The 26,850-nt window shown below is 39.9% G+C and overlaps 1 protein-coding gene across 9 annotated transcripts in view; it reads right to left on the bottom strand.

Moving 5' to 3' along the window:
* The window catches only part of LOC129775543 (alpha-1,2-mannosyltransferase ALG9), a 64,877-nt gene that overhangs the window by 16,354 nt on the left and 21,673 nt on the right, over nucleotides 1-26,850 (bottom strand). The window contains exons 3-7 of one of the 9 annotated variants that reach the window (XR_008742978.1): nucleotides 9,292-9,393; nucleotides 9,144-9,241; nucleotides 7,010-7,066; nucleotides 5,754-6,928; nucleotides 4,600-4,616 (exon numbers count right to left, since the gene is read on the bottom strand). The exons of 1 other annotated variant lie outside the window; for it this stretch is intronic. Coding sequence is in view for 7 of the 8 variants with exons in the window: in XM_055780389.1 (XP_055636364.1) it covers nucleotides 4,600-5,035; nucleotides 9,144-9,241; nucleotides 9,292-9,393 (636 nt within the window). In the remaining variant the exon portion in view is untranslated. Of the gene's footprint in view, nucleotides 1-4,599; nucleotides 5,036-5,652; nucleotides 6,929-7,009; nucleotides 7,067-9,143; nucleotides 9,242-9,291; nucleotides 9,394-26,850 lie in introns of those variants that run through there. 7 more of the 9 variants (XM_055780392.1, XM_055780393.1, XM_055780390.1 and 4 more) reach the window with 7 other exon arrangements.

Here is a 26,850-nt window from a genome sequence, read left to right as displayed (position 1 = left end):
TTCTCAATTTTTTCTCACTATCTTATAGTTGCTTCTTGATATTTTTCTGAAGGCTTTGTACTTATTCAATGTTCAACGCCGGGCATCTTTTGGCGTATGCACATATCGTACAATCAAAATGATGGCTATGATAGGGAATGCATAGTGGTCCTCAGCTCATTCACTATCATATATTTCACTATTGAGCACATTACCGTACCTTAAACTGTGGTTTCGTAAACGAATGAATTGTAAGATTTGTAGTCTCCACAAACAATGTAAATAAAAATGAAATGGAGACGAACTTTACGATCTGTCGAGAAATAGATGAGCTATAAGCGTTCTGAAAAACCAACAGTGAATACAGGGACGGATGACCTTCGGATTAAAGTCCTTTAAAATAAGAACAGAGCAGCAGGAAATACATAGCTCATCATGTTGCTCCTTAGTTATGTTTCTATACAATGCAGATGTGACCTCAGTCAATTTTCAACATTAGTTATCAACCAAAGAAAGCAGTTCTTGCTACCGAGAAAATCGTGAATGCCATCCTGCATGAAGCCACTTTCAATTCGGGAACCATGCATGGGTTTGTAAAAACTGAATGATCAATTTAAAAGACCTCAACCACCAATAAGTTCAAGAACAAGCATAACCAAAATAAATCAGTTTATATTATATGTCATATTATGTCACTTTAGAATGCATTGGTATTGTGAAAAACTTTTAATAACTCTTCTTTGAAAGGTTTAATGGCCCTGAAAAGCGCCGTGTTTTACGGTGGCTGGTTTTGCCACCAAAGCAGTCTGTATAAACAAACTTTTTCCTTCTTCTACCTGCTGCCGTTTTGCGATTGCGTTTGCCACTCGCTGAAACTAGTTGTTGCCACCGAACCAAATGTGCTCTGTTCTGTAGGCGGGTTTTCTTATTGTCGTGAGGAGCATTGCAAGCCAACTCGAGCACTCGGCCGGCCGAAATTCTATAACCGCTATTAGGTATACTGGTGCTCCGGAACCAATCCGTTGATGCGATGTGATGTGAAACGATGCCATACAACCACACTGATTTACGGTTTGAAAGAGAATTATATATTTTTCAGCGTATCCGCGCGTTTTGTACTTTAGCGGTACACGCTCACAGGATAGAGAAAAATCGGCAAACTCAGCCAAAGGGGCGAGTCCAACGAGACGAACGAATGAGCGTTATAAGGCAGCGATGGCAAAAAAATACATTGATTACGATTTGTTCGCTCGTTGGATTCACATGCAGGCTAAAAAGGGTCCTTTTCAAGATCACAACATTATCTTTAATCTAAAGAGCTTATTGTTTTGTTATCACTCGATATCCCCATCTTGTTCGGCTAAACCTTTCTGTTTAGCGATTGCGTTTGCCACTCGCCACAGCTTTCACAGTTGGAAAATTTCTTCCCATCCTGCTTGTGACATGTTGTACAGTAAATTACATTTAACGCGACGTGCCGAAGCACCGCTCAGTGTCGCATTGGAGGCGATTTTAACCTGTAATTGAACATTTGCGATGACAGTGGTACAGTGTCGACTTTCAATGTGGGGTCGAGAAAATTATGATTTGGACCCCGAACTCTATGTTTACAAAAATGTCCAACTAAATATGTCGCATTACATGTCCGTCAAATTAGCTATATGTCGGGCTAAATGTAAATTACTGTACTTTCAATCTGGAAGCAATTTAAGAATTCTTGAAATTGAATAATCGAGAAAGTCCCCAACCATCAATAAGTTCAGCACAATTGCCAAATTCTCATACTCATCATATCTTGGCAAACAAATTATGAAAAAATCAATTTGTGTTTTATTATTATTTTGGATAATATTTTAGAATGCATTGAACTGTATTTCGTAAACTCTTTTTTGAAAGGTTTAATGGCACTGATAAGCGCCGTGTTTTATGGAATGGTTCCAATTTAGAAAACTTAGTACTCGTGGTTTTGAAAAAAACCATTTCGAACGCCCTCGATGCCGCCTTGTTCTGGATTTGCCACCAAAGCAGTTTGTGTAAAGAACAAACTTTTTCTTCTGCTACCAGCTGCCGTTTTGCGATTGCGTTTGCCACTCGCTGCAACTGCCTGTTGTTGTCTTGGTGTCCACGGAACCGATTGTGGTCTGTTCTGAATGCGGGTTTTCTTATCGTCGCGAGCAGCTTTGCCAGCTAACTCGATAACTTCGGCGGCCGAAACTATATATCGCCGGCTAGGTGGACTGGTGCACTGGTACTAACGCGCTCGGCCTAGCTCCCCTTGCGGAGCAATTGGCGGATACACCTACGGTGAATTGCAGACCAACACGGTTCGAGCGGGATTTTGCCTTTCCCTTCACTTTTCTTCCTTTGTCATGTCCAGACATGGCTGCTTGTGTTGCTTTGTTGATTTGATGTGATGCGAAACGATGTGGTGTACGGTTTGGATGAGAATGATCGTTACGGCAGCGGAGCGGGGATTTTTAAGCTGACTGGCTGGCTCGAGAATTACGCATGTGTGAGACTGCGACCAATGTTTCGTTCATATTTTTTCTTTTTCCTTTCCAATCATGCTTCATTGTATTTCGCTGCTGCTCTGGTTGCCCGTTTTGGTCGGTACGATTTGAGGAGCACAAAATGGACCAATCAAAAATGGGCACATAGTGCATTTGGACAATGCTTGATATTTCACAATTATTTATCTCAAGAAAAATGAAATGTTATTCGTTATGATAGATGCGTAGATATATTTCCTATCAACTGATGCAAAAACCTTTGCGATCTATTGAGAAATGCTCGAGTTATAAGCGTACCAAATCTTGCATTTTTTCCTATTTGTTCAGTGCCTAGATTTTCATTTCACCCCCTATATCTTCCGGTTAGACGTAGTCCTACGTCAAAAATACAGATTGAAACTAATAATTTGTATTTTGTTTATGCAACATTCACTTGTAAACTGAACTAATAATATTAGTGTAAACAACTTTAAATATTAGACTTGTAAATTTATACTTCTAGATTCATTATGCAACAGTAATCTAAAAGTTACAATTTACAAGCCTGTTTCATTTAATATTGGAACAAATTCTTTTGCTCATTGTGGCGCTCCTAGTGGACGGATTTGGAAACTTTTTTCACCCACGTGTCGGGAAATTCATTACCTTCACCATGTATTTATGTCATAACACCAAACGATAGCATTTTGTAAACAACCGCCATGGAAGCCGAATGGAGAGATAAAATTGTGCACAGTTTTCTTGAAAATCCATTGTTGTCGGCATCTAAGCTAGCTAAACAGCTTAAAATGCCCAGAAATACCGTATGGCGTGTTATCAAGCAGTACAAGGAAACATTGACGACGGCTCGGAAGCCGCATTCGAAGCGTCGGAGTGGAACTGTCGACCGGAAACTGCGTGGGAAAGTCATCAAGGCCGTCAACAGGAATCCCAATCTTTCAGACCGCGATTTGGCCAATAAGTTCTAGGCCGCTCACAGTACGGTGCGACGAATTCGTCTCCGGGAAGGAATAAGGTCATTCCGAGCCAGCAAACAGCCAAATCGGACGCTGGAGCAGAACAATGTGGCCAGAATCCGTGCTCGAAAGCTGTACGACCAAGTGCTGACCAAGTTCGACGGATGTATTCTGATGGACGATGAGACCTACGTGAAGGCGGACTTTGGGCAAATCCCAGGTCAAAAATTTTATTTGGCGACGGCTCGGGGGGATGTACTTGCAAAATTTAAGTTCGTGTTTGCGGATAAATTCGCCCGCAAGTACATGATTTGGCAGGGGATATGCAGTTATGGACAGAAAACCAAAGTCTTTCTCACTGACAAGACAATGACATCAGAAGTCTACAAAAAAGAGTGCCTACAGAAACGAATTCTGCCGTTTCTTCGTGCCCACGACCGTCCAGTAATGTTTCGGCCGGACCTCGCAAGCTGCCATTACAGCAAAACGGTTATGGAATGGTACGCAACGAACGGTATCAGCGTAATACCGAAGGACCTCAACCCCCCAAACTGCCCCCAGTTCCGGCCGATAGAGAAATACTGGGCAATCACGAAGCGGAGGCTTAAGGCAAAGGGAAAACTTGTTAGGAACATGACTCAAATGAAGAACTGGTGGAATCAAATCGCCAAAACGGTGGACGAAAAGGTTGTGCGCCGCCTAATGTGCCGGATTACGGGAAAAGTACGAGAATTTCTTCGAAACAGCAATGAATAATTTTTTAAATTTTTTTTATGAAAGAGTAAAGAAAATGCTATATATGTATGAAAAAAAATTATGAATTCGTTAATAAATGACTGAACTACACGCAATTGTTTGTGTTCCAATATTAAATGAAGCAGACTTTATTAGCGGAATTTCGGTTTTGCAACAGACCCCTGGTATTTCGTTTTTGAACGGATTAATTTTTTCACATAAAGTGCTACGTTTGACACTAATCTTTTTATGTCCAGCTTTTGCTAGATTCAGCTAAATACAGCGTTTTATGTAAAGTGAACGGTGTTAGGCATTGATTGGAATAAGGGAGTATCACGGTATTTTGAATTTATTTTGAAACACCTGTTTTTGAAAATCAAAATTCAAATCCAATCTCATTTGTTGCTAACAGTATTTACCTTTCCTCCTTATGTGGCTGCATGAAGAATACAAACATCCATATGTACAGTGACGAAATTTTCCAGCAATCAGTCCAAAATTGTCTGTCATGCAATGTGGTGAAATGTGATAGTATACTGTAAGCTACCATGATTAAAGGATACAAAAAGGCAAATATCCAAATAAGATTAAAGTTCAGGAATAAATTAACAAAATAGAAAAAATGCGATTCCACTCCAAATAAGTCGGGACCATGAGTCGTGAATATATTATATAAAACAATATTGATCGGGGGAAATGTGATTTTGCCATAGAAAAATGAATCAACTATCAGTAACAACATTCCAACGCAAAGGGCACACAGCAAGCTCCAGTATACAAAAGTTTTATAAAAACGTCGATTAATTAAAATGTCGTACACGAATGCTAAACTTGTAATGGCTGCAAATGGCCAACCTATAACAAAACAAAAAAAAAACAAGTTAATATAAAAAAGTTATAACACAGGCGAATGATTCGTGGTGCGGTATTTGTGGCAGGCCCTTGCTCTCTTGTTTCTGTCATTGCTTTCAGTTTATCTTACTGGTGTACCATATATTGCCATATATTGACAATATACGACATTTCTTTTTCCCCAACCCTATTTTTTACATAACATATCACGAAACCAGAGAGGCAGGTAACTTAATGTGTAGAAAATAGGAATAGGTATAGTTATCGGTAGAGATTAAGGACAATGAAAAAAACATATATCAGGTAAGGGCAAGAAATGTAGATACGACTAGTGGGTAGGAATTGAAATTGTATAAAGACCGGAGAAATGACGAACAAAAATGACATGAAATACCGACCGCAGTAAAAAAGTTGCTTTTCTCAAACTAAAACACGCAGCTGAAGCCAAGAGGTTTTGAACTTTTATCAAGTTGTAGTTTAATTCCCTTTTGCCTCCAATTACTGTTCTAAGAGCCACACGCTCTGTTCATCTAAACATATTCTGTACAGTCAGTATTTTATAAAAGATGAAATTCAAGTGTTCGTGGTGTGGTTAAAAAGATGTTCATCAGATAACTTACTCATGCTCTTCAAGATCATGCAGTGAAGAAAAAAGTGAAATTAGATGACAGCATTTCCAACATTTGCAGAAATTGCCACTTGAAACTGTATAAGTACACACCCGAAGAGCCCATCGCTGATCCATCCGAAGTTCCTGCTGTCGACAGCCAAGGTAAGCTTTAGGTTTCAATAAACTGACTTGAGTGTATTAGTAAAAATTCTAATAACGAGTCTAATAAGTTAATTGTTCGCCAGGTTGCTAAATATATATTTTTTATTAAATTTCAGTGTCATTACCGTCGCTAGAAACACCCAGTTTGGAATCAATCAGGATTATTACCAGCGTACCTTCTACAAGCGAGGATGAAATAATTCAGCAACTCAAGGAAAAGTTTCGAAAAACTCATGACAATAATGAGAAGTATCGTATTCTCACTACTTTGCCTAAAAGCTGAACAGCCTATAAAATAAAGAAGGAATTCGATGTTTCTCAACATATGGCAGAATGGGCTAAAATACTACAGGGGGACAAGGGCATAATGACAACACCGACTAAAAGGCTAAGCAGTGCGTCTTTGGCAGAAGAAACTCTATCGCTCGTGCGTGATTTCTATACCAGTTACGAAATAAGTCGAGCGTGTCCATGAAAACGAGACTATGTTATTTCAAAAAATGTTGATGGCAAGGTATATATACAACGTGTAATGTAATTTACAAGAAGCTTACGCCATTTTCAAAGAACAATATCCTGCAATTAAGATAGAGTTTCACTATTCACACATTTGCTATTTATTATAAGGATGATCATACTTCAGATTCAAAGTTTACCAGTTTCACTGCAAACGCGGAGTCTTCCAAGCATAACCACGTTGCAGTTCGTTTATTCATTGTAGATTGTGTTAATTTTATCAAAAGGAAGTTGCCTGACCTTAAGAAAGTTAACTTTTTCTCAGATGGATCAGGTAGTCACTACAAAAATGAGATGACAGCCTTTAATTTGTGCCAAATGAAAAAAGAGTTTGGTATAGATGCGGAGTGGAACTTTTTCGCCAGATGCTATGGGAAAGGTCCATGTGACGCTTTAGGAGGAGTTTTGAAGCGGAATGCTGCTAAAGCAAGTTTACAGGGTCATCACATTACAAATGCAAAAGAACTTTATACATGGGTAATTTCCAAAACAGATTCGAAAATTCACTATGGTTTTTTTCAGAGACAAGTTCTAAAGCAATGGAAAGAAAACTTAAAACTCGTTATAAACTGTGAAACTGTAAAAGTAGCTTTAAGTATGCTTTATACCTAGAATTAAAAAAAAAGAAAAATATAACAGATGAATTTTAATTACTACCCACTAGTCGTCTATACATTTCTTGCCTTTACCTGATTCATGTTTTTCATTGTCCTTAATCTCTACCCTTGGTCCCGAAACCATGTAAGCTATAAATAATAAATACAATGAATAATTACGGTAAACTTTGAAAAATTATAACTTCAAAACAAAAAAAAACGCCTCTCTGGTTTCGAGATATGTTATGTAAAAAACTCTCAGCTTTCCAAAAAAATATATAAAATAATATAGCGCCTTTGGTCCCGAGACCATGAAAACTATAAAAAACAAATACAATAATTATATTATATATATGATCATTATACATATGCGCTGACAACCAAAGCGTCATATCGTTAGTTGAATGTCTGCCATTTTACAATATGGATCGTTTTAGCATCGCACAACGTGTTAATTTTGTTAAATTATACTATAAAAATGATGAAAAACCGCCAAATGTTTTTCGAGCATTACGGACGGATTTTGGTCGTCATGGACGGCTTACAGAGCACACAATCGGTAATGTAGTGCGTAAATTCGAACAAACTGGATCCGTAGCGGATATTGTGAAACCTGTGCATCATCGTAATGTGCGTTTGGCCGAAAATATTGCTGCTGTTGCTGCCAGTGTGGAGGATGACCCGAATGTTTCGAATCCACGGCGTGCTCAGCAATTGGGCTTGTCAAACACATCATTGTGGCGAATTTTTCATTTGGACTTGCATCTACATCCATATAAAGTCCAACTGGTATAAAAATTAGAGCGTGGTGACCATGGAATGCGTCGGGCATACGTCGATTGGGTGAACGAACAACAGCAGCAAAATGCTGAATTTTCGCATCAAATTTTCTTCAGCGATGAGGCACATTTCGAGCTCGGTGGCTATGTGAACACCCAAAATTTCCGTATATGGGGCTCAGAAAATCCACACGTGATTGTTGAGAGGCCATTGCATCCGCCAAAAGTCACTGTTTGGTGCGCATTATGGTCTGGTGGAGTCATCGGGGTTCATTTCTTTGAAAATGAGGACGGCGAGACGGTAACTGTGAATGGTGAGCGCTATGGCCACATGTTAACCGATTTTTTTTTGTCACAAATTGAAGATATGGATACGGATGACATGTGGTTTCAGCAGGACGGCGCCACGTGCCACACAACACGACCAAACATGGCCATATTGCGAACGAAATTTGAGGGATGCATAATTTCGCGTTTTGTTGATGCCAATTGGCCGTCCAGATCATGCGATTTGAACCCGCTAGACTTTTTTTGTGGGGTTTTGCGAAAGACCGTGTCTATGCCAACTCTCCGCAAACTCTTGAACATTTGAAAGACAACATTCGTGAAGTTATGACCGAGATACCGCCCCATATGTGCCGAAAAGTCATCGAAAATTACCTGTTCCGGATCAAGGTGTGCGAGGAAGCCCTAGGTGGACATTTGAATGGTGTTGTATTTCACACATAATGGCATAAACCAAACTTTAATTTGAAAAAAAAGTTTCATCGAAATTCGAATTCTTAGTGTGTTTTATTTCAATTTACTTTCGGAATTTAAAGTTGGAAAACCCTGTATATATATATATATAGATTCTGGAGTGAGATGAAAAAAGATCACACAAAATAATCCTCAATGTTCATACCGGAGAGCTTTTTTATGTAGGATATGCTGACAGTTTTAATTTCCAAGCAGGAAAACATTAACAGGAATCCCAGAATCCCAGTACGGATAACTTTTAAAGAGATAAAAATAAAACGTTCAAAATTGAGTGGTTGTCAGGATATCAGGATACGATTCGGCCTTGCCAATCTGGTAAGGAGTAATTTCTCTCCCATGCACGAATGTCGCCACCAGACACTGTACATTTGCCATCCCGATTTTTTTTACAGAGTCATATTGGAACTAACCCAGGTTCAAAAACGAATTCACTATATGTCCTATCAGAGTCCTGTTATCGCCCATCTCTCCCTAAGTGCTCGGATGGTGCCAACATCAAAACCGCATACATCTCAGATGTTTTGTTCTCGAGAAATTGGCACCAAAAATATGGCCGCCTAGGACGGGGCTGTGTCCTATACATTAATAGTCAGATAATCTGAGTCATCACGCAAACAAAAGAACCTTAACCTAGCACCACTCAACAAAACAAAAATTATCAGAGCTTATTCTTGTAAGATTTTACTCACCTACAAAAGTCGAAACAACTGTAAGGAAAATGGGAAGTTTTATTTTTTTACTCCACCATGCCGAATGTAAAGCCATTGTCAAATACATCGAAAACGAGCTGAAATTATGAACATGTTCGACTGCTTTGAATTAATATTTTTGTTATACCTTGGGAGTAACGCTGTACCAGATATGAATAAACCCGGGCTTATTAGTTGAAAAGTCAACCACCAACTGGCAATTTTGTTTCCAAAACATTGACTAATAACTCTGAAATAGAAGAAACGTAATTGAATAACTTATACTGAAATGTTATGCATTGTAAGCAGTTGTCTTATTAGGCATTTGTATTGTATTGATCAAATTATCGATTGAATGAAACAATTTTCGAATTCAATTGAATTCAACATATTTGCTTTATAGGTAAAAAGTTGGAACAGTTGTCATGTAAGATCAATTAATGCATTGTAATAGATTATGTTCGTTACAAGTAAATTTGATGCCCGTCCTTTTACGTTTGATATGACGCCTAGGACTACCAAAACATGCGGACGGAAGAATTATCAAACGATCATTGTATTTTACATTTCACTCTGAAATTATTGCATCTCTCATGTTTACGAAGTTACGTTAGTTAGTAAGTTTTAGGGAAACATATTCCAAACTGCACAAAGACAAGCGAGTACAAAAGTACTCGCAGCTTGCAAGTATTTGCAATGCGGATTTCCCCAAGCATCTTTGTTTTGAAATCCATCTTAGGGAAACACATTCAGGTGCGAACAAAAATATTCCCGACTTGCATGTATATTTGGAAAGCGGATTTCCACAGGTACGGCAGAGAACTCGTTAACCCGCGCTGAAAGTGAGCCCGCTTTGAACAAAACGCCGGAAAGTAGTAATTTCATTTTAAACATGAAGAAACCAATAGACAATAAAAAAAAAGTGCAAACAGGGCTAAATCGCTATTTTAAAATAAAAATGAGCCCCAATAGTGCAAACACTGGCAACGCAGCAAAAAAACAAACAATACAGCCAACACAGTTATCCCTGTCCAACCGAAGCCCGCACCAATTTACCTGCGTCAGGTGGTAACCAGAAACGCTATTGACCTAGTTAAAAAGGCTATCGGTAGCAACAATTTTCTGTGCCGCAATGTGCAACGCGGAAATATTAGTGAACTGAAAGTGCAGTGCAATACAATTGACGATTATCGCAAAATTGTGAACGCGTTAGAGAAGGAAAAAACCTTCTATTACACCTACCACTTAAAAGCTTGGAAAGGTGTAACTGCGGTGCTGAAAGGCATAGAACAGAGTGTTTCACCCGACGACATAAAAAACGTTCTAACCAATAATGTTTTTGAAGTGGTTGATTCGATTAAAAAGACGGGTAGGTAATGTCGGGGACATAACCGGAGTGACGTAGGACTATACAATGGGGACAGCTTTTGCTAAATATATATTTTAAATATATTGTTTTATTTTCTTCTCCTACTTGAATACCTACCTATCTACCTGAAAAATGGATTAGTTTACTGTTTACTCTTTATGAACATGTTGGGGGTTCTGAAAAGAACCTTTTGTGTTGTGTTTTTGCTTTTTTTTTACAAACTTTCTCAATTTTTTCTCACTATCTCATAGTTGATTCTTGATTTTTTTTCTGAAGGCTTTGTACTTATTAAATGTTCAACGCCGGGCATCTTTTGGCGTATGCACATATCGTACAATCAAAATGATGACTGTGATAGGGAATGCATAGGTGGTTACAGCTCATTCACTATCATATATTTCACTATTGAGCACATTACCGTACCTTAAACTGTGGTTTCGGAGACGAATGAATTGTAAGATTTGTATCCCCTAAACAAAGTAAATAGAAATGAAAAAGAACTGAGGTTTTGGAGACGAACTCTACGATCTGTCGAGAATTAAACGAGCTATAAGCGTTCTGAAAAACCAACAGTAAATTACCACAGGATTAAAGTCCTTTAAAAAAATGGGTGGGTTATATCTATGATATAACCGCAAAGTTGACGTGGGACTACCTTAGCTTTGCAATCATTTGTTTGTATCGATTGAATGAAACAATTTCTGAATTTAATTGAATTCAATATATTTGATTTGTGAGTGAAAAGATTTAATAAATGCCATGTAAGCTCAATTCATGCATTGTGATAGATTATGTTCTTCGTTACAAGTAAATTACATTCCTTTTACGTTTGGCATGATCCCCAGGACAAAATCGCAACAACTGGTTTTCAACATTTTGCCTAATCATCAAATGGTATGCGTAGAAATTCAGTGAGCAGAATATATGAAGGCATATCCGTCAATGCAATGCCAAAGCGTTGTGTTCGTACCCGCTTTTGTAATCCCAGTTAGGAAAACACTTTTCGGAATGCAAAGAAAACATTTCAGTCGAAACAAAAATACTCCCGACCTGCATGAATTTGTAATGCCAATTTCCTCAGACACCTTGGTTCTGAAGTCTGTGTTGGGGAAACACCTTTCCGCCGGAACAAAAATGCCCCCGACTTGCATGTATTTGCAATGCCAATTTCTCCACGCTCCTTGGATTTAAAATCTGTGTTAGGGAAACACATTTCAATCGGAACAAAAATGCCCCCGACTTACGTGTATTTGCAATGCCAATTTCCCCAGACACCTTGGTTTTGAAGTCTGTGTTAGGGAAACACATTTCCGCCGGAACAAAAATACCCCCGACTTTCATGTATTAGCAATGCCGATTTCTCCAACGCTGCTTGGTTTTGAAGTCTGTGTTAGGTGAGAACAAAAGTCTCCATACTTTCATGTATCTGCAATGTCGATTTCCCCAAGGCTGCTTGGTTTATATGGCTGTGTTGGGGAAACCGTAAATCGGGCCAATCAAAGCGAGGCAGTTAGGGCGTTAAGATAACGCTTACAATTTAAAGTTATTCAATTGTTCATCTAATGAAAAATAACATTTTATTAATTGCGATAGAAGCGTAGAAACATTCCCTATCAATTGATGCAAACATCTTTCCGATCCAGTAAATAATGTGCGAGCTATAAGCATTCGGAATCTTTCAATTTTTCCTGCATGTTCTGTGTTTATGTTTTCATTTTACCCCCCATATACTCCGGTTAGACGTAGTCCCACGTCAATAAGAACAGAGCAGCAGGAAATACATAGCTCATCATGTTGCTCCTTAATTATGTTTCTATACAATGCAGATGTAACGTCAGTCAATTTTCAACATCAGTTATCAACCAAAGAAAACAGTTCTTGGTACCGAGAAAATTCGTAATGCCATCCTGCATACAATGTGTTGTAATTTGAAGCCACTTTTAATTCGGGAACCATGCATGGGTTTGTGAAAACTGAATGATCAATTTAAAAGACCCCAACCACCAATAAGTTCAAGAACAAGCATAGACAAAATAAATGTCATATTATGTCACTTTAGAAAGCATTGGTATTGTGAAAAACTTTTAATAACTCTTCTTTGAAAGGTTTCATGGCCCTGAAAAGCGCCGTGTTTTACGGTGGCTGGTTTTGCCACCAAAACAGTCACTATAAACAAACTTTTTTCTTCTTCTACCTGCTGCCGTTTTGCGATTGCGTTTGCCACTCGCTGAAACTAGTTGTTGCCCCCGAACCGAATATGCTCTGTTCTGTAGGCGGGTTTTCTTATTGTCGTGAGCAGCTTTGCAAGCCATCTCGAGCACTCCGGCGGCCGAAATTCTATAACCGCTATTAGGTATACTGGTGCTCCGGCACCAATCCGTTGATGCGATGTGATGTGAAACGATGCCATTCAACCACACTGATTTACGGTTTGAAAGAGAATGATATATTTTGCAGCGTATCCGCGCGTTTTGTACTTTAGCGGTACACGGTCACAGGATAGAGACAAATCGGCAGACTCAGCCAAAGGGGCGAGTCCAACGAGACGAACGAAAGAGCGTTAAAAGGCAGCGATGGCAGAAAAATACATTCATTACGATTTGTTCGCTCGTTGGATTCACATGCAGGCTAAAAAGGGTCCTTTTCAGGATTACAACATTATATTTAATCTAAAGAGTTTATTGTTTTGTTATCACTCGATATCCCCATCTTGTTCGGCTAAACCTTCCTGTTTAACGATTGCGTTTGCCACTCGCCACAGCTTTCACAGTTGGAAAATTTCTTCCCATCCAGCTCGTGACATGTTGTACAGTAAATTATATTTAATGCGACGTACCGAAGCACCACTCAGTGTCGCATTGGAGGGGATTTTAACCTGTAATTGAACATTTGCGATGACAGTGGTACAGTGTCGACTTTCAATGTGGGGTCATAATTTGGACCCCGAACTCTATGTTTACAAAAATGTCCAACTAAATATGACGCATTACATGACCGTCGTATTAGCTAAATGTCGAACTAAATGTAAATTACTGTACTTTCAATCTGGAAACAATTTAAGAATTGGTGAAAATTGAATAATCGGGAAATTCCTCAACCATCAATAAGCTCAGAACAACTGCCAAATTCTCATACTCATCATATCCTGGAAAACAGGATTATGAAAAAATCTATTTGTGTTATTATTATTTTGGATATTGTTTTAGAAAGCATTGAACTGTATTTTGTAAACTCTTTTTTGGAAAGTTTAATGGCCCTGATAAGCGCCGTGTTTTATGGAATGGTTCCAATTTAGAAAGCTTAGTACTCGTGGTTTTGAAAAAAACCATTTCGAACGCCCTCGATGTCGCCTTGTTCTGGATTTGCCACCAAAGCAGTTTGTATGAAGAACAAACTTTTTTCTTCTGCTACTTGCTGCCGTTTTGCGATTGCGTTTGCGTCTGCCTGTTGTTGTCTTGATATTCACCGAACCAAAGCGCGAGCAGTTTTGCCAGCCAACTCGATCACTTCGGCAACGAAGCTCTATAACGGCGGCTAGGTGGACTGGTTCACTGGTACTAATCCGCTCGGCCTAGCTACCCTTGCGGAGCAATTGGCGGATACACCTACAGGAAACTGCAGTCCAACACGGTTCGAGCGGGATTTTGCCTTTCCCTTAACTTGTCCTCCTTTGTCACGTCCACACGTCCACGTTGCTGCTTGTGTTGCTTTGTTGATGTGATGCGATACGATGTGAAACGATGCCGTACAACCACACTGGTTCACGGTTTGAAAGAAAATGAGATATTTTTTTGGGGTCCGCGCGTTTTGTACTCTAGCGGTACACACTCACAGGATAGAGACAAATCGGCAGACTCAGCCAAAGGGGCGAGTCTAACGAGACGAACGAATGAGCGTTGAAAGGCAGCGATGGCAAAAAAAAAACATGACGGCGCTTTTGGATCTCGGACTGGAACGTCACCCTCTGGCGCCTTGGAAGGAGTTTGCAGATTTTACCTGTTTTTTCACACCTAAAAAACTAACTTTTGCTTCTAGCAGCCTTTCTGAAAGCTAAGTTAGTCCTCAATATAGTTTTAGTTTACAGATTTGCTGCAGCAGACGACATCCGTTTACTTCGATCGCAGTGAGCGGTGCTTACCGGCGTGCCGGAAAAGCGCGCGCTTTTCGGCGTCACCAACGCCACGCCCCCTTTTTTCTTTTGGGCAGTGTTGGCAGTTTATTTGTAGCGATTAGTGATTTTAAATATAAAAAGACGGGTGGGTAATGTCGGGGACATAACCGGAGTGACGTAGGACTATACAAAGGGCACAGCTTTTGTTAAATATATATTTTAAATATATTGTTTTATTTTCTTCTCCTACGTGAATACCTACCTATCTACCTGAAAAATGGATTAGTTTACTGTTTACTCTTTATGAATATGTTGATGGTTCTGAAAAGAACCTTTGGTGTTGTGTTTTTGTTATCACTCGATATTCCCATCTTGTTCGGTTAAACCTTCCTGTTTAGCTATTGCGTTTGCCACTCGCCACAGCTTTCACAGTTGGAAAATTTCTTCCCATCCAGCTTTGTGACATGTTGTACAGTAAATTACATTCAATGCGACGTGCCGAAGCACCACTCAGTGTCGCATTGGAGGCGATTTTAACCTGTAATTGAACATTTGCGATGACAGTGGTACAGTGTCGACTTGCAATGTGGGGTCATAATTTGGATCTCTATGTTTACAAAAATGTCCAACTAAATAAGTCGCATTACATGTCCGTCCAATTAGCTAAATGTCGAACTAATTGTAAATTACTGTACTTTCAATCTGGAAACAATTTAAGAATTGGTGAAAATTGAATAATCAGGAAAGTCCCCAACTATCAATAAGCTCAGAACAACTGCCAAATTCACATACTCATCAGATCCTGGAAAACAAATGATGAAAAAATCGATTTGTGTTTTATTATTATTTTGGATAATGTTTTAGAAAGCATTGAACTGTATTTCCTAAACTCTTTTTTGGAAGGTTTAATGGCTCTGAAAAGCGCCTTGTTTTATGGAATGGTTCCAATTTAGAAAACTTAGTACTCGTGGTTTTGAAAAAACCCATTTTGAACGCCCTCGATGCCGCCTTGTTGTGGATTTGCCACCAAAGCATTTTGTCTAAAGAACTAATTGTCTTTTTTCTTCTGCTACCTGATGCCGTTTTGCGATTGCGTTTGCCACTCGCCACTCGCTGCAACTGCCTGTTCTCTTGATGTCCACCGAACCGAATGTGTTCTGTTCCGAATGCGGGTTTTCTTATCGTCGCGAGCAGCTTTGCCAGCTAACTCGATCACTTCGGCGGCCGAAACTATATAACGCCGGCTAGGTGGACTGGTACACTGATACTAACGCGCTCGGCCTAACTACCCTTGCGGGGAACTCCAGATCAACACGTTTCGAGCGGGATTTTGCCTTTCCCTTCACTTTTCCTCCTTTACCATGTCCAGACATGGCTGCTTGGGTTGGTTTGTTGATGTGTTGTGATGCGAACCGATGTGGTGTACGGTTTGAATGAGAATGATCGTTACGGAAGGAAGGAAGGAAGGTCTTGTATTACAGAGACTTTAAACTTTTGCAGTTCATTCGTCTCTAGCCTTGAGAAAGGCCCTTTGAAAACTTCACTCTATTCTATTACTCTACTCCAGCGCTACCACCTCCGCCCTCTTGCCTTGAGAAAGGCACTCGATCCCTCGCCGTCCAGCTCGTCCAGCAACGATGTTGTCCAGTCGGTGTCCACACAAAGAATGTGATCGTTACGGCAGCGGAGCGGGGATTTTTAAGCTGACTGGCTGGCTCGAGAATTACGCATGTGTGAGACTGCGACCAATGTTTCGTTCATTTTTTTCTTTTTCCTTTCCAATCGTGCTTCATTCTATTTCGCTGCTGCTCTGGTTGCCCATTTTGGTCGGTACGATTTGAGCAGCACAAAATGGACCAATCAAAAATGGGCACATAGTGCATTTTGACAATGCTTGATATTTCACAATTATTCAATTATTTATCTCAAGAAAAATGAAATGTTATTCGTTATGATAGATGCGTAGATATATTTCCTATCAATTGATGCAAAAACCTTTGCGATCTATTGAGAAATGTTCGAGTTATAAGGGTTGAAAATCTTGCATTTTTTCCTACTTGTTCAATGCCTAGATTTCCATTTCACCCCCTATATCTTCCGGTTAGACGTAGTCCTACGTCAAAATATAATTTAAAAAGAAGACGTGCGCTTACGGACAGTGAAGTGACTGGTGAAAACAATTTCAAAAGCTTATACGCGATATTGGTGGTTTTACAAGTGCTCTGGTTAAAAAAGTGTGAATTTCTGGGCACATATCCCTAAGTGTAAAGCCCCCATAAATATTATATAGTGTTTTAACCCGAAGAAAACCCCAGTCATCGGCTATACCTAGGGTGTAGCCAGACAACAGCATGGCTTCAAGTAGCTCCGGGCCTCCGGGAGGCCGAGCTACAAACATGTACGAGGGTAAACCTACCCAACGTACCGCTCCAAGGTGGGCCGACCCACTAAACGGAAATCTTCAAATCCTGCTACTTCGTGCAACAGGAGAGAACGTAATCCCGACTAATCCGTTCGTAGTAAGTAAGACGATTGCCAACGCTGTAGGAAAAAAAAATTACACAGCGCGACCGCAACGAGACGACAAGAAGAGGACTCAATATATCCTTACGGCCAAGGATGAGGATATCATTGGTAAGCTCCTTCTAATTAATCAACTGATTGACGAAACCCCTATTGAAGTGATTTACCACCCAACCCTTAACCAACGTGAATGTGTTGTTACTTGCCGTGATGTCATGGACATCAAGGAATCCGAACTGGTTGCAGAGCTTTCCGATCAAGGTGTGATCGATGTCAAGCGCATCACCAGGAAGGATAATAATATTGTTGTGCCAACTGCCACTCTCATTTTGACTATTCGTGGAACTGTTGTTCCAGACTTTATTAATTTCGGATTTATTCGGGCTGGGACTAGAAATTTCTATCCCAACCCAATGCAATGCTTTAAATGCTACAAATTTGGGCATACAAGCAAACGATGCAAACGCGATAACCCGCTTTGCAGAAATTGCGGTCAAGAACATCCAGAACAAAAGGATGGAACTAAAACCTGCAACGCTTCAGCATTTTGCGTGAATTGCCAAGGGGACCATTCCTCTTCGAACAGGAAATGCCCTGTATGGCAATGCGAAAATAATATTACTAAAATCCGTGTCGACTATGGTATCTCCTATAAAGAGGCAAAGGACTAATACAATGGACAAATTAATGGACCAACATATGCAAGTGTCTTGCAAGACAGACTCTCCAACTTACAAAAATCAGTAACCAGCTGCAACTGTAAATGCAACTGCGCTGCAACTGCCTCGGTCGTTTCGGCCTCTTCCAGCCGCGAAAGCACCCCTTCAATTGATACTACACTCGACACTACCATGACAGATTCGACAACTGATAGTTCAACAGCTGAATCTGAGAGCGAATCAGTCATCTCCATGGATACTTCCGATGTTCCAAACAAAAATAAAAATAAAAGAAAGATTGCGAAAGGCTCATCTTCAGATTCAGATCAAAAATCCGAAGATGAAACCCTAACTAACAAAGACAAGAAAAGAACAAGAAATGAACAAAAACAGACACCAACAACAAATAACAATACAACCCCAACAGAAAACAACAACAACAACACTCATCAAACAAAAAACAACAATAACAACAACAGCAACGCACATTCAACAAAAAACAACACAAACACAACAAACACTCCAAAGACTTCTACACCAAACAAAAACAACACCAATACCTCAAAGAAAGCTTCTCTTTCCAAGGGTAAAGGACCATCGAACTAATTCTCTTTGAATAGTTCAAACATACACACAATCAAGACTTAGGAATTAGAGTTAAAAACACCAACACATTCACTCCAATACAGACATTCGGGATACAATGGAACATCAGAAGTATCCGACAAAATATTTTAGAACTAAAAATTCTTATTTCGAGCTCTAATCCCACAGTCATAGCCCTTCAAGAAACTATGACACCAAACAATTTCAACAAACACTTCATCCCAAAGTACATCACATACTTCAAAGAGGGTCCCAACCCCTCAAAGCACGGAGTTGCAATCGCAATCAAGGATGGCACTCCACATGATCTTCTTGCAATTACCACCGACCTTCAGGCAGTGGTAGTACGCATTAAACACCCCTTTCCAATCACTGTCGTCAGCATCTACATCACTAATAATTCTAATCCGGCCACTCTACGAGGCCAACTGGACCATCTGTTCTCCCAACTTCCCGCCCCAATCATACTTATGGGTGATTTCAACGCCCACTCATACGCCTGGGGAGGCGCATACCTCGATCAAAAAGGATCTATAATCGAAGATTTTATCTCCGACCATTCCCTACTCCTTCTAAACAACGGCCAACACACCAGAATTCATCATACTGGTACTACTTCGGCCATTGATCTTACTATGGTATCACACAAACTCTCTTCAAAACTTTCATGGAACTTCACGATGATACCTGCGGCAGCGATCATTTTCCAATTCTCATCTCCTTCGGCCAATCTTCTCCAGAGTTTCCAACAAGGCCAAGATGGAAATTTGAATATGCTGACTGGGCTGGCTATCAATTTGATATTGAAAACCGCCTTTCCGCTAAACAAGACTGGACAGCCGAGGAATTCTCCAAAGTTGTCCTTGAGGTTGCAATGTTGCACATCCCTAGAACCAGTGGCATCCCTGGCAGGAAATGCGTCCCATGGTGGTCGCCTGAGGTGAAGGCAGCGATCAAAGGTCGACGTAAGGCCTTACGCAAACTCAGAAAGGCCCATCCGGATAACCCCCATAAGCCCACTCTGCTCACAGAGTTCCAAAGGGCTCGCAACGAAGCTCGAACTGCCATTAATTCAGCCAAACACAATAGTTGGGCTAAATTCGTCAGCGAAATTAACCCTAACACGTCGACAAAGGAGTTATGGAATAAGATTGGTAGGCTTCATGGCAATAAAGAAGCAAAGAGTATAATCTTCTTATTAACGGTCAATACACCAATGACCGGAAAATCATCGCCGAGGCGTTCGGAGATTTCTTTGCATCTGCCTCCTCCAATCAAAATTACGACCAAACCTTTCAAACCCACAAAACGGAATGCGAAAAAATTCCCATCGATTTTCATACCGATGTGGAATTTGACCTCAACAAAAACCTCTCCCTCAAAGAGCTCGATTGGGTACTGAACAAAGTCAAACAAGGATCCACCGGACCCGATGACATCAGCTACCCGATGCTAAAGAAACTACCCCATCTCGGGAAAAAAGCACTTCTGAAGCTCCTCAACAAAGTCTGGGACAGTGGAACCCTCCCCAGTTGCTGGAAAGAGGGTTTAATGATCTGTATCCCGAAACCAGACATGAACAATCATCTTCTCGACAATTTCCGCCCCATCACTCTTCTAAGTTGTGTTGGGAAAGTCATGGAAAAAATAATAAATCGACGCTCAACGACCTTTCTCGAGTCAAATAAGTTGATTGATTCCAGACAATTCGCATTCCGCCCGGGAAAAGGTACAGAAGATTGCCTCGTAGCAATCGAAAAAATCCTAGACGACGCAACTGAAAAATTACAGAACATAGATATCGTTTCACTTGACCTATCCAAGGCCTTCGATCGGGCATGGAGATACCCAGTGCTGAAATGCCTTTTCAACTGGGGGATTCGTGGGAGGTTAGGCCTCTTCATAAAAAGTTTCCTTGAAAACCGGTTTTTCAAAACCATCATCAACAACCATACTGCCGTTCTACGCATAGTTGTCCCATGTTACTTTTTGACAATTTTCACTTTTCATCATAAAACGATGTTTTTATGCATAATCTTCTGGAAAAACACAAAAAACCTTATTGTTTGTTCCCAGTATTTAAAAAAACAACATCAAGTTCAATTGTCCCATGTTGATATTCTAGGCATAACTGTCCCACTATGTATTTTTTGTAGATCTATAATAAATTAATCGATTCAAGTACAGGAATGTTATGTGCATTATTCATATAATAATATAAACTGCTAGGAGTGCTTTTGAAAGAAAAGGGTCATCCATATACCACATACACTTTCAGGAAAAGAGGAGATTTGGTCAAAGTATACGATTTGTAAAAAAATCCAGAAATGTATGCATAAAGAGAGAAGAAGAGAAGGACTGAATTGACTGAAAATGAACTTACGTGGTTTATGAATAGCCCCAATTGGTATAATCTAATGGAAGTGTAATGTGTAAATTGAATGTGACGGCAGCATAATAAACATTGAAATATTTTGGTATAGTTTTTTTCAAATTTTTATTTTCAGGAGATCTATGAAATGGAGATCTCATGGAGATCTATGAAATGAAGAAGTATATAAGCATTAATTTGTTGGCATGTTCTCGAAAAAAAAACCTTCTTGGCTTCTGGAACAACTGGAAGTATTGCTGCCAATAACAATTTCTTCCGTTGCTTTTGAATTCCTCTCGGAGCTTTTTGCCACTTCATGCTGTCATCTAACGAAAAGTGACCAGCTGCAAGCATCGTTTGCTGTTTCTTAGATAGAAAAACACAATAATTCAGTTGCTTGCTGTCAACAACATCAGAATAGCCGATATCATACCGACCTTCAGCAATTCTGACCCATATAATATTCTCAATATATGGCCGCGGATTTAATTTATTGAGAGTGTATTGAGTAACGGCAAATTCAGTTTTAAAAAAAATGAATGCTCTGCATGTCCATCACATGGACGCGCTTATTGGCCCCACCAACAGTCTTTTTGAAATCTTCGAAATCCACTACTCGGCCGTGTCGCATGGCAGTTTCAACAGCAGCATGAAAACTGTCAGCCGCCATGAACGTATGACCGGATTCGAAGTATTTCAATACAATCTCCTTAACGTCAACTTTATCGTCGTTCAATAAGAGAACAAGATGTAGGAAAAAGCTCCAGTACTGATACTAGGGATACTACATTACTATATACTACACACCGATGCCACTTGCTACGGCACCAATTATGTTTTCTTTTTTATGCTATGACACTGTCATTTTACGCATAGTTCTTAAATGTTACTTTTTGACAATTTTCACTTTCGCTTCATAAAAGAATATTTTTATGCATAATCTTTTGGAAAAACACAAAAAACTTATTATTTGTTCCCAGTGGGTGGGTAATGTCGGGGACATAACCGGAGTGACGTAGGACTATACAAAGGGGACAGCTTTTGCTAAATATATATTTTAAATATATTGTTTTATTTTCTTCTCCTACGTGAATACCTACCTATCTACCTGAAAAAATGGATTACTTTACTGTTTACTTTTTATGAACATGTTGGGGGTTCTGAAAAGAACCTTTGGTGTTGTGTTTTTGCGTTTTTTTACAAAATTGATTCTTGATTTTTTTCTGAAGGCTTTGTACTTATTAAATGTTCAATGCCGAGCATCTTTCGGCGTATGAACATATCGTACAATCAAAAGGATGGCTGTGATAGGGAATGCATAGGTGGTCATCAGCTCATTCACTATCATATATTTCACTATTGAGCACATTACTGTACATTAAACTGTGGTTTCGGAGACGAATGAATTGTAATATTTGTAGTCTCCGCAAACAAAGTAAATAAAAATGAAAAAGAACTGAGGTTTTGGAGACGAACTCTACGATCTGTCGAGAAATAAACGAACTAGAAGCGTTCTGAAAAACCAACAGAAAATACAGGAACGGATGACCTTCGGATTAAAGTCCTTTAAAATAAGAACAGAGCAGCAGGAAATACATAGCTCATCATGTTGCTCCTTAGTTATTTTTCTATACAATGCAGATGTAACGTCAGTCAATTTTCAACATCAGTTATCAACCAAAGAAAGCAGTTCTTGCTACCGAGAAAATTCGTTAATGCCATCCTGCATACAATGTGAAGCCACTTTTAATTCGGAAACCATGCATGGGTTTGTGAAAACTGAATGATCAATTTAAAAGACCCCAACCACCAATAAGTTCAAGAACAAGCATAACCAAAATAAATCAGTTTATATTATATGTCATATTATGTCACTTTAGAATGCATTGGTATTGTGAAAAACTTTTAATAACTCTTCTTTGAAAGGTTTAATGGCCCTGAAAAGCGCCGTGTTTTACGGTGGCTGGTTTTGCCACCAAAGCAGTCTGTATAAACAAACTTTTTCCTTCTTCTACCTGCTGCCGTTTTGCGATTGCGTTTGCCACTCGCTGAAACTAGTTGTTGCCTCCGAACCGAATGTGCTCTGTTCTGTAGGCGGGTTTTCTTATTGTCGTGAGCAGCTTGGCAAGCCAACTCGAGCACTCCGGCGGCCGAAATTCTATAACCGCTATTAGGTATACTGGTGCTCCGGCACCAATCCGTTGATGCGATGTGATGTGAAACGATGCCATACAACCACACTGATTTACGGTTTGAAAGAAAATGAGATATTTTTTGGGGTCCGCGCGTTTTGTACTCTAGCGGTACACACTCACAGGATAGAGACCAATCGGCAGACTCAGCCAAAGGGGCGAGTCCAACGAGACGAACGAATGAGCGTTAAAAGGCAGCGATGGCAAAAAAATACATTCATTACGATTTGTTCGCTCGTTGGATTCACATGCAGGCTAAAAAGGGTCCTTTTCAGGATCACAAAATTATCTTCAATCTAAAGAGTTTATTGTTTTGTTATCACTCGATATTCCATCTTTTTCGGCTAAACCTTCCTGTTTAGCGATTACGTTTGCCACTCGCCACAGCTTTCACAGTTGGAAAATTTCTTCCCATCCAGCTTGTGGCATATTGTACAGTAAATTACATTCAATGGCACGTCGCATTACCACCATTCAGTGTCGGATTGGAGGTAATTTTAACCTGTAATTGAACATTTGCGATGACAGTGGTACAGTGTCGACTTTCAATGTGGGGTCATAATTTGGACCCCGAACTCTATGTTTACAAAAATGTCCAACTAAATATGTCGCATTACATGTCCGTCCAATTAGCTAAATGTCGAACTAATTGTAAATTACTGTACTTTCAATCTGGAAACAATTTAAGAATTGGTGAAAATTGAATAATCAGGAAAGTCCCCAACTATCAATAAGCTCAGAACAACTGCCAAATTCACATACTCATCAGATCTTGGCAAACAAATTTTGAAAAAATCAATTTGTGTTTTATTATTATTTTGGATATTATTTTAGAATGCATTGAACTGTATTTCGTAAACTCTTTTTTGAAAGGTTTAATGGCCCTGATAAGCGCCGTGTTTTATGGAATGGTTCCAATTTAGAAAACTTTGTACTCGTGGTTTTGAAAAAAAACCATTTCGAACGCCCTCGATGCCGCCTTGTTCTGGATTTGCCACCAAAGCAGTTTGTATAAAGAACAAACTTTTTTCTTCTGCTACCTGATGCCGTTTTGCGATTGCGTTTGCTACTCGCCACTCGCTGCAACTGCCTGTTGTCTTGATGTCCACCGAACCGAATGTGTTCTGTTCCGAATGCGGGTTTTCTTATCGTCGCGAGCAGCTTTGCCAGCTAACTCGATCACTTCGGCGGCCGAAACTATATAACGCCGGCTAGGTGGACTGGTGCACTGCTGCACTAACGCTCTCGGCCTAGCTACCCTTGCGGGGAACTCTAGACAAACACGGTTCGGGCGGGATTTTACCTTTCCCTTCACTTTTCCTCCTTTGCCATAACCAACCATGGCTGCTTGTGTTGGTTTGTTGATGTGATGTGATGCGAAACGATGTGGTGTACGGTTTGGATGAGAATGAGCGTTACCGCAGCGGAGCGGGGATTTTTAAGCTGACTGGCTGGCTCGAGAATTACGCATGTGTGAGACTGCAACCAATGTTTCTTCCTTTTTTTTCTTTTTCCTTTCCAATCGTGCCTCGTTGTATTTCGCTGCTGCTCTGGTTGCCCGTTTTGGTCGGTACGATTTGAGGAGCACAAAATGGACCAATCAAAAATGGGCACATAGTGCATTTTGACAACGCTTGATATTTCACAATTATTCAATCATTTATCTCAAGAAAAATGTTATTCGTTATGATAGATGCGTAGATATATTTCCTATCAATTGATGCAAAAATCTTTGCGATCTATTGAAAAATGCTCGAGTTATAAGCGTTCCAAATCTTGCATTTTTTCCTACTTGTTCAGTGCCTAGATTTTCATTTCACCCCCTATATCTTCCGGTTAGACGTAGTCCTACGTCAAAACAGGAAGTGGGTTATATCTATGGTATAACCGCAAGGGTGACGTATGACTATCGTTGATTTAGAGATCATTTGTTTGAAGTTGAATCTAAATCCATCCTGAATGAATGAATAAATAAATATTTGGGTGACTTCAAAAACGAGAGTGTTACGTTGGAGACTCAAGGTTTTATGCATCCAATATTGGATACAAAAAACCTTGTTCTGAAGAATAATCTTCAGAAGCTTTCCTGCTAACTGCACTTGATTGACAAATCACAAAACCAAATGTATGTGGTCGCAGTATTATATGGATAGAAAACATTAAAACAAGCTCGCTTGAATGTAATTTTCAATTCCAAGGGGAACTGTCAGATTATTTTTCAGCAACGATCATTTTTTTCCAGGTTTCCTCTCGATAACCAGCAAACGAAAAGAGTTGCGCGCGTGTATGTGTGTGTGTGGCGGCTGCTTCTATGTCTTCCCGAGGAACCGTATTTCGATGCTGATACTCTCTTGGTCACGAGAGTATCAGCATCGGCTTTTCTGCGCTCCCTCACAGTTAAAACAAACTGATTGCATTTCAGGTCAGGTCAGGCCAGGTAATGAATCCCTCGATCCCTCGCCGTTCAGCTCGTTCAGTAACGATGTTGTCTTGTCGATGTCCTCAGGCGTCGTGCACAAATTACGTAACGCTAAAAATCCGAATTTTGAACCACCTCTCCCCCCCCCCTTTCGAAACGCAATTTCCTATCTCTAATAAACAGAAAGTAACGCAACATCTACCCCCTCCCAACTTATCGCGTTACGTAATTTGTGCACGACGCCTCACGAAAAATGAATCGGTTTCACCACCAGAATATCATTTCAGTATGCTTTTCGTGCGTGATTGAATCGAGAGAAGGTGTGGTTTACGATGGCAATTTGGAAGGCAAACTAGAGGAGAATGAACTCTCTGAGTATGAAAATTTCGGCGACTGAGCAATAATCGATTGAAAATTATATAATTTTCGCGATACGAAACATTTTCCGTTTTTCATGTTATGCATCCAATATTGGATACGAAAATATCCTACTGATGGGAAAGAATAATCTTCAGAAGCTTTCCAGCTAATTACACTTGATTGAAAAATTACGAAATCAAATGTATTTGGTCGCTGTGTTCGCCATATAATTAGAAAACATTAAAATAAACTCTTTCGCATGGATGTATTCTTCAATTCCCAGGGAACTGGCAGATTATTTTTCAGCAACGATTAGATCTTTCCGGAATTTTCTCGATGCTGTATGGCATCCAAACGAAAATTCTCGTTTCAGTTTGGCCTGCAAAAAACTTTTCTAAACTCTAATCCATCAAATTTGGAGCCCTGAAAAGGGCCGATGATTATATGCTAAGCTAATATAGCACCCTCTCCTTGGATTCGATGGGCCAGCTGAATGTCCTTGGGCATGATGTGACGCGTTTTGCGTGGATAGCACACAAATTTGTATCTTCGAATAAGCCTCCTGCAGCGTCATAACCGCGGAACTTTGGAAGCGCAAGTTGGTTTTGAAGTCCTGAGCAATTCCACGATCCAAAAGCTGCAAAGGTAGCTTGCGGATCAGCAATTCGGTCGACTTCCGATAGCGATGAATTTCACGCAAAGTTCCCGGTCGATAGCGATGTGGCTTCTTCACCTATCCTGCGGCTGGTGCGCTTATCCGAGCTGCTATCGTGTGCCTTACCACTGAAAGACTAACTATCTATCTGCTTGGTCCCAAACAAACGAGTCGTCACGGTGCGAGAGTAGAGTAAGAAATGAACGAAAGCAAAGGAAGCGTCATTTTATAAACCATAAAAGTATAGAATCTAAACCCCACCCTTATTATATTCGTTGCTTACCCTGAGAGAGAAACGAATAACATCGAAGTAAGTAAGTAAGTCAAATACATTGAATCCGGACACTTTGCGTTACATTTAATACCATACCGCAGCCACAACATTTTCTGCATGTTGAATTAATGCGATTGATAAGTAACTATCAAGAAACTATCAGTAACT

The sequence above is a fragment of the Toxorhynchites rutilus genome, chromosome 3 (assembly GCF_029784135.1).
Source record: "Toxorhynchites rutilus septentrionalis strain SRP chromosome 3, ASM2978413v1, whole genome shotgun sequence".
In the NCBI taxonomy this organism is placed as follows: Eukaryota; Metazoa; Arthropoda; class Insecta; order Diptera; family Culicidae; genus Toxorhynchites; species Toxorhynchites rutilus.
Note: the sequence above shows the minus strand (reverse complement) of the source record. Positions and strands in the feature narration are given on the sequence as shown.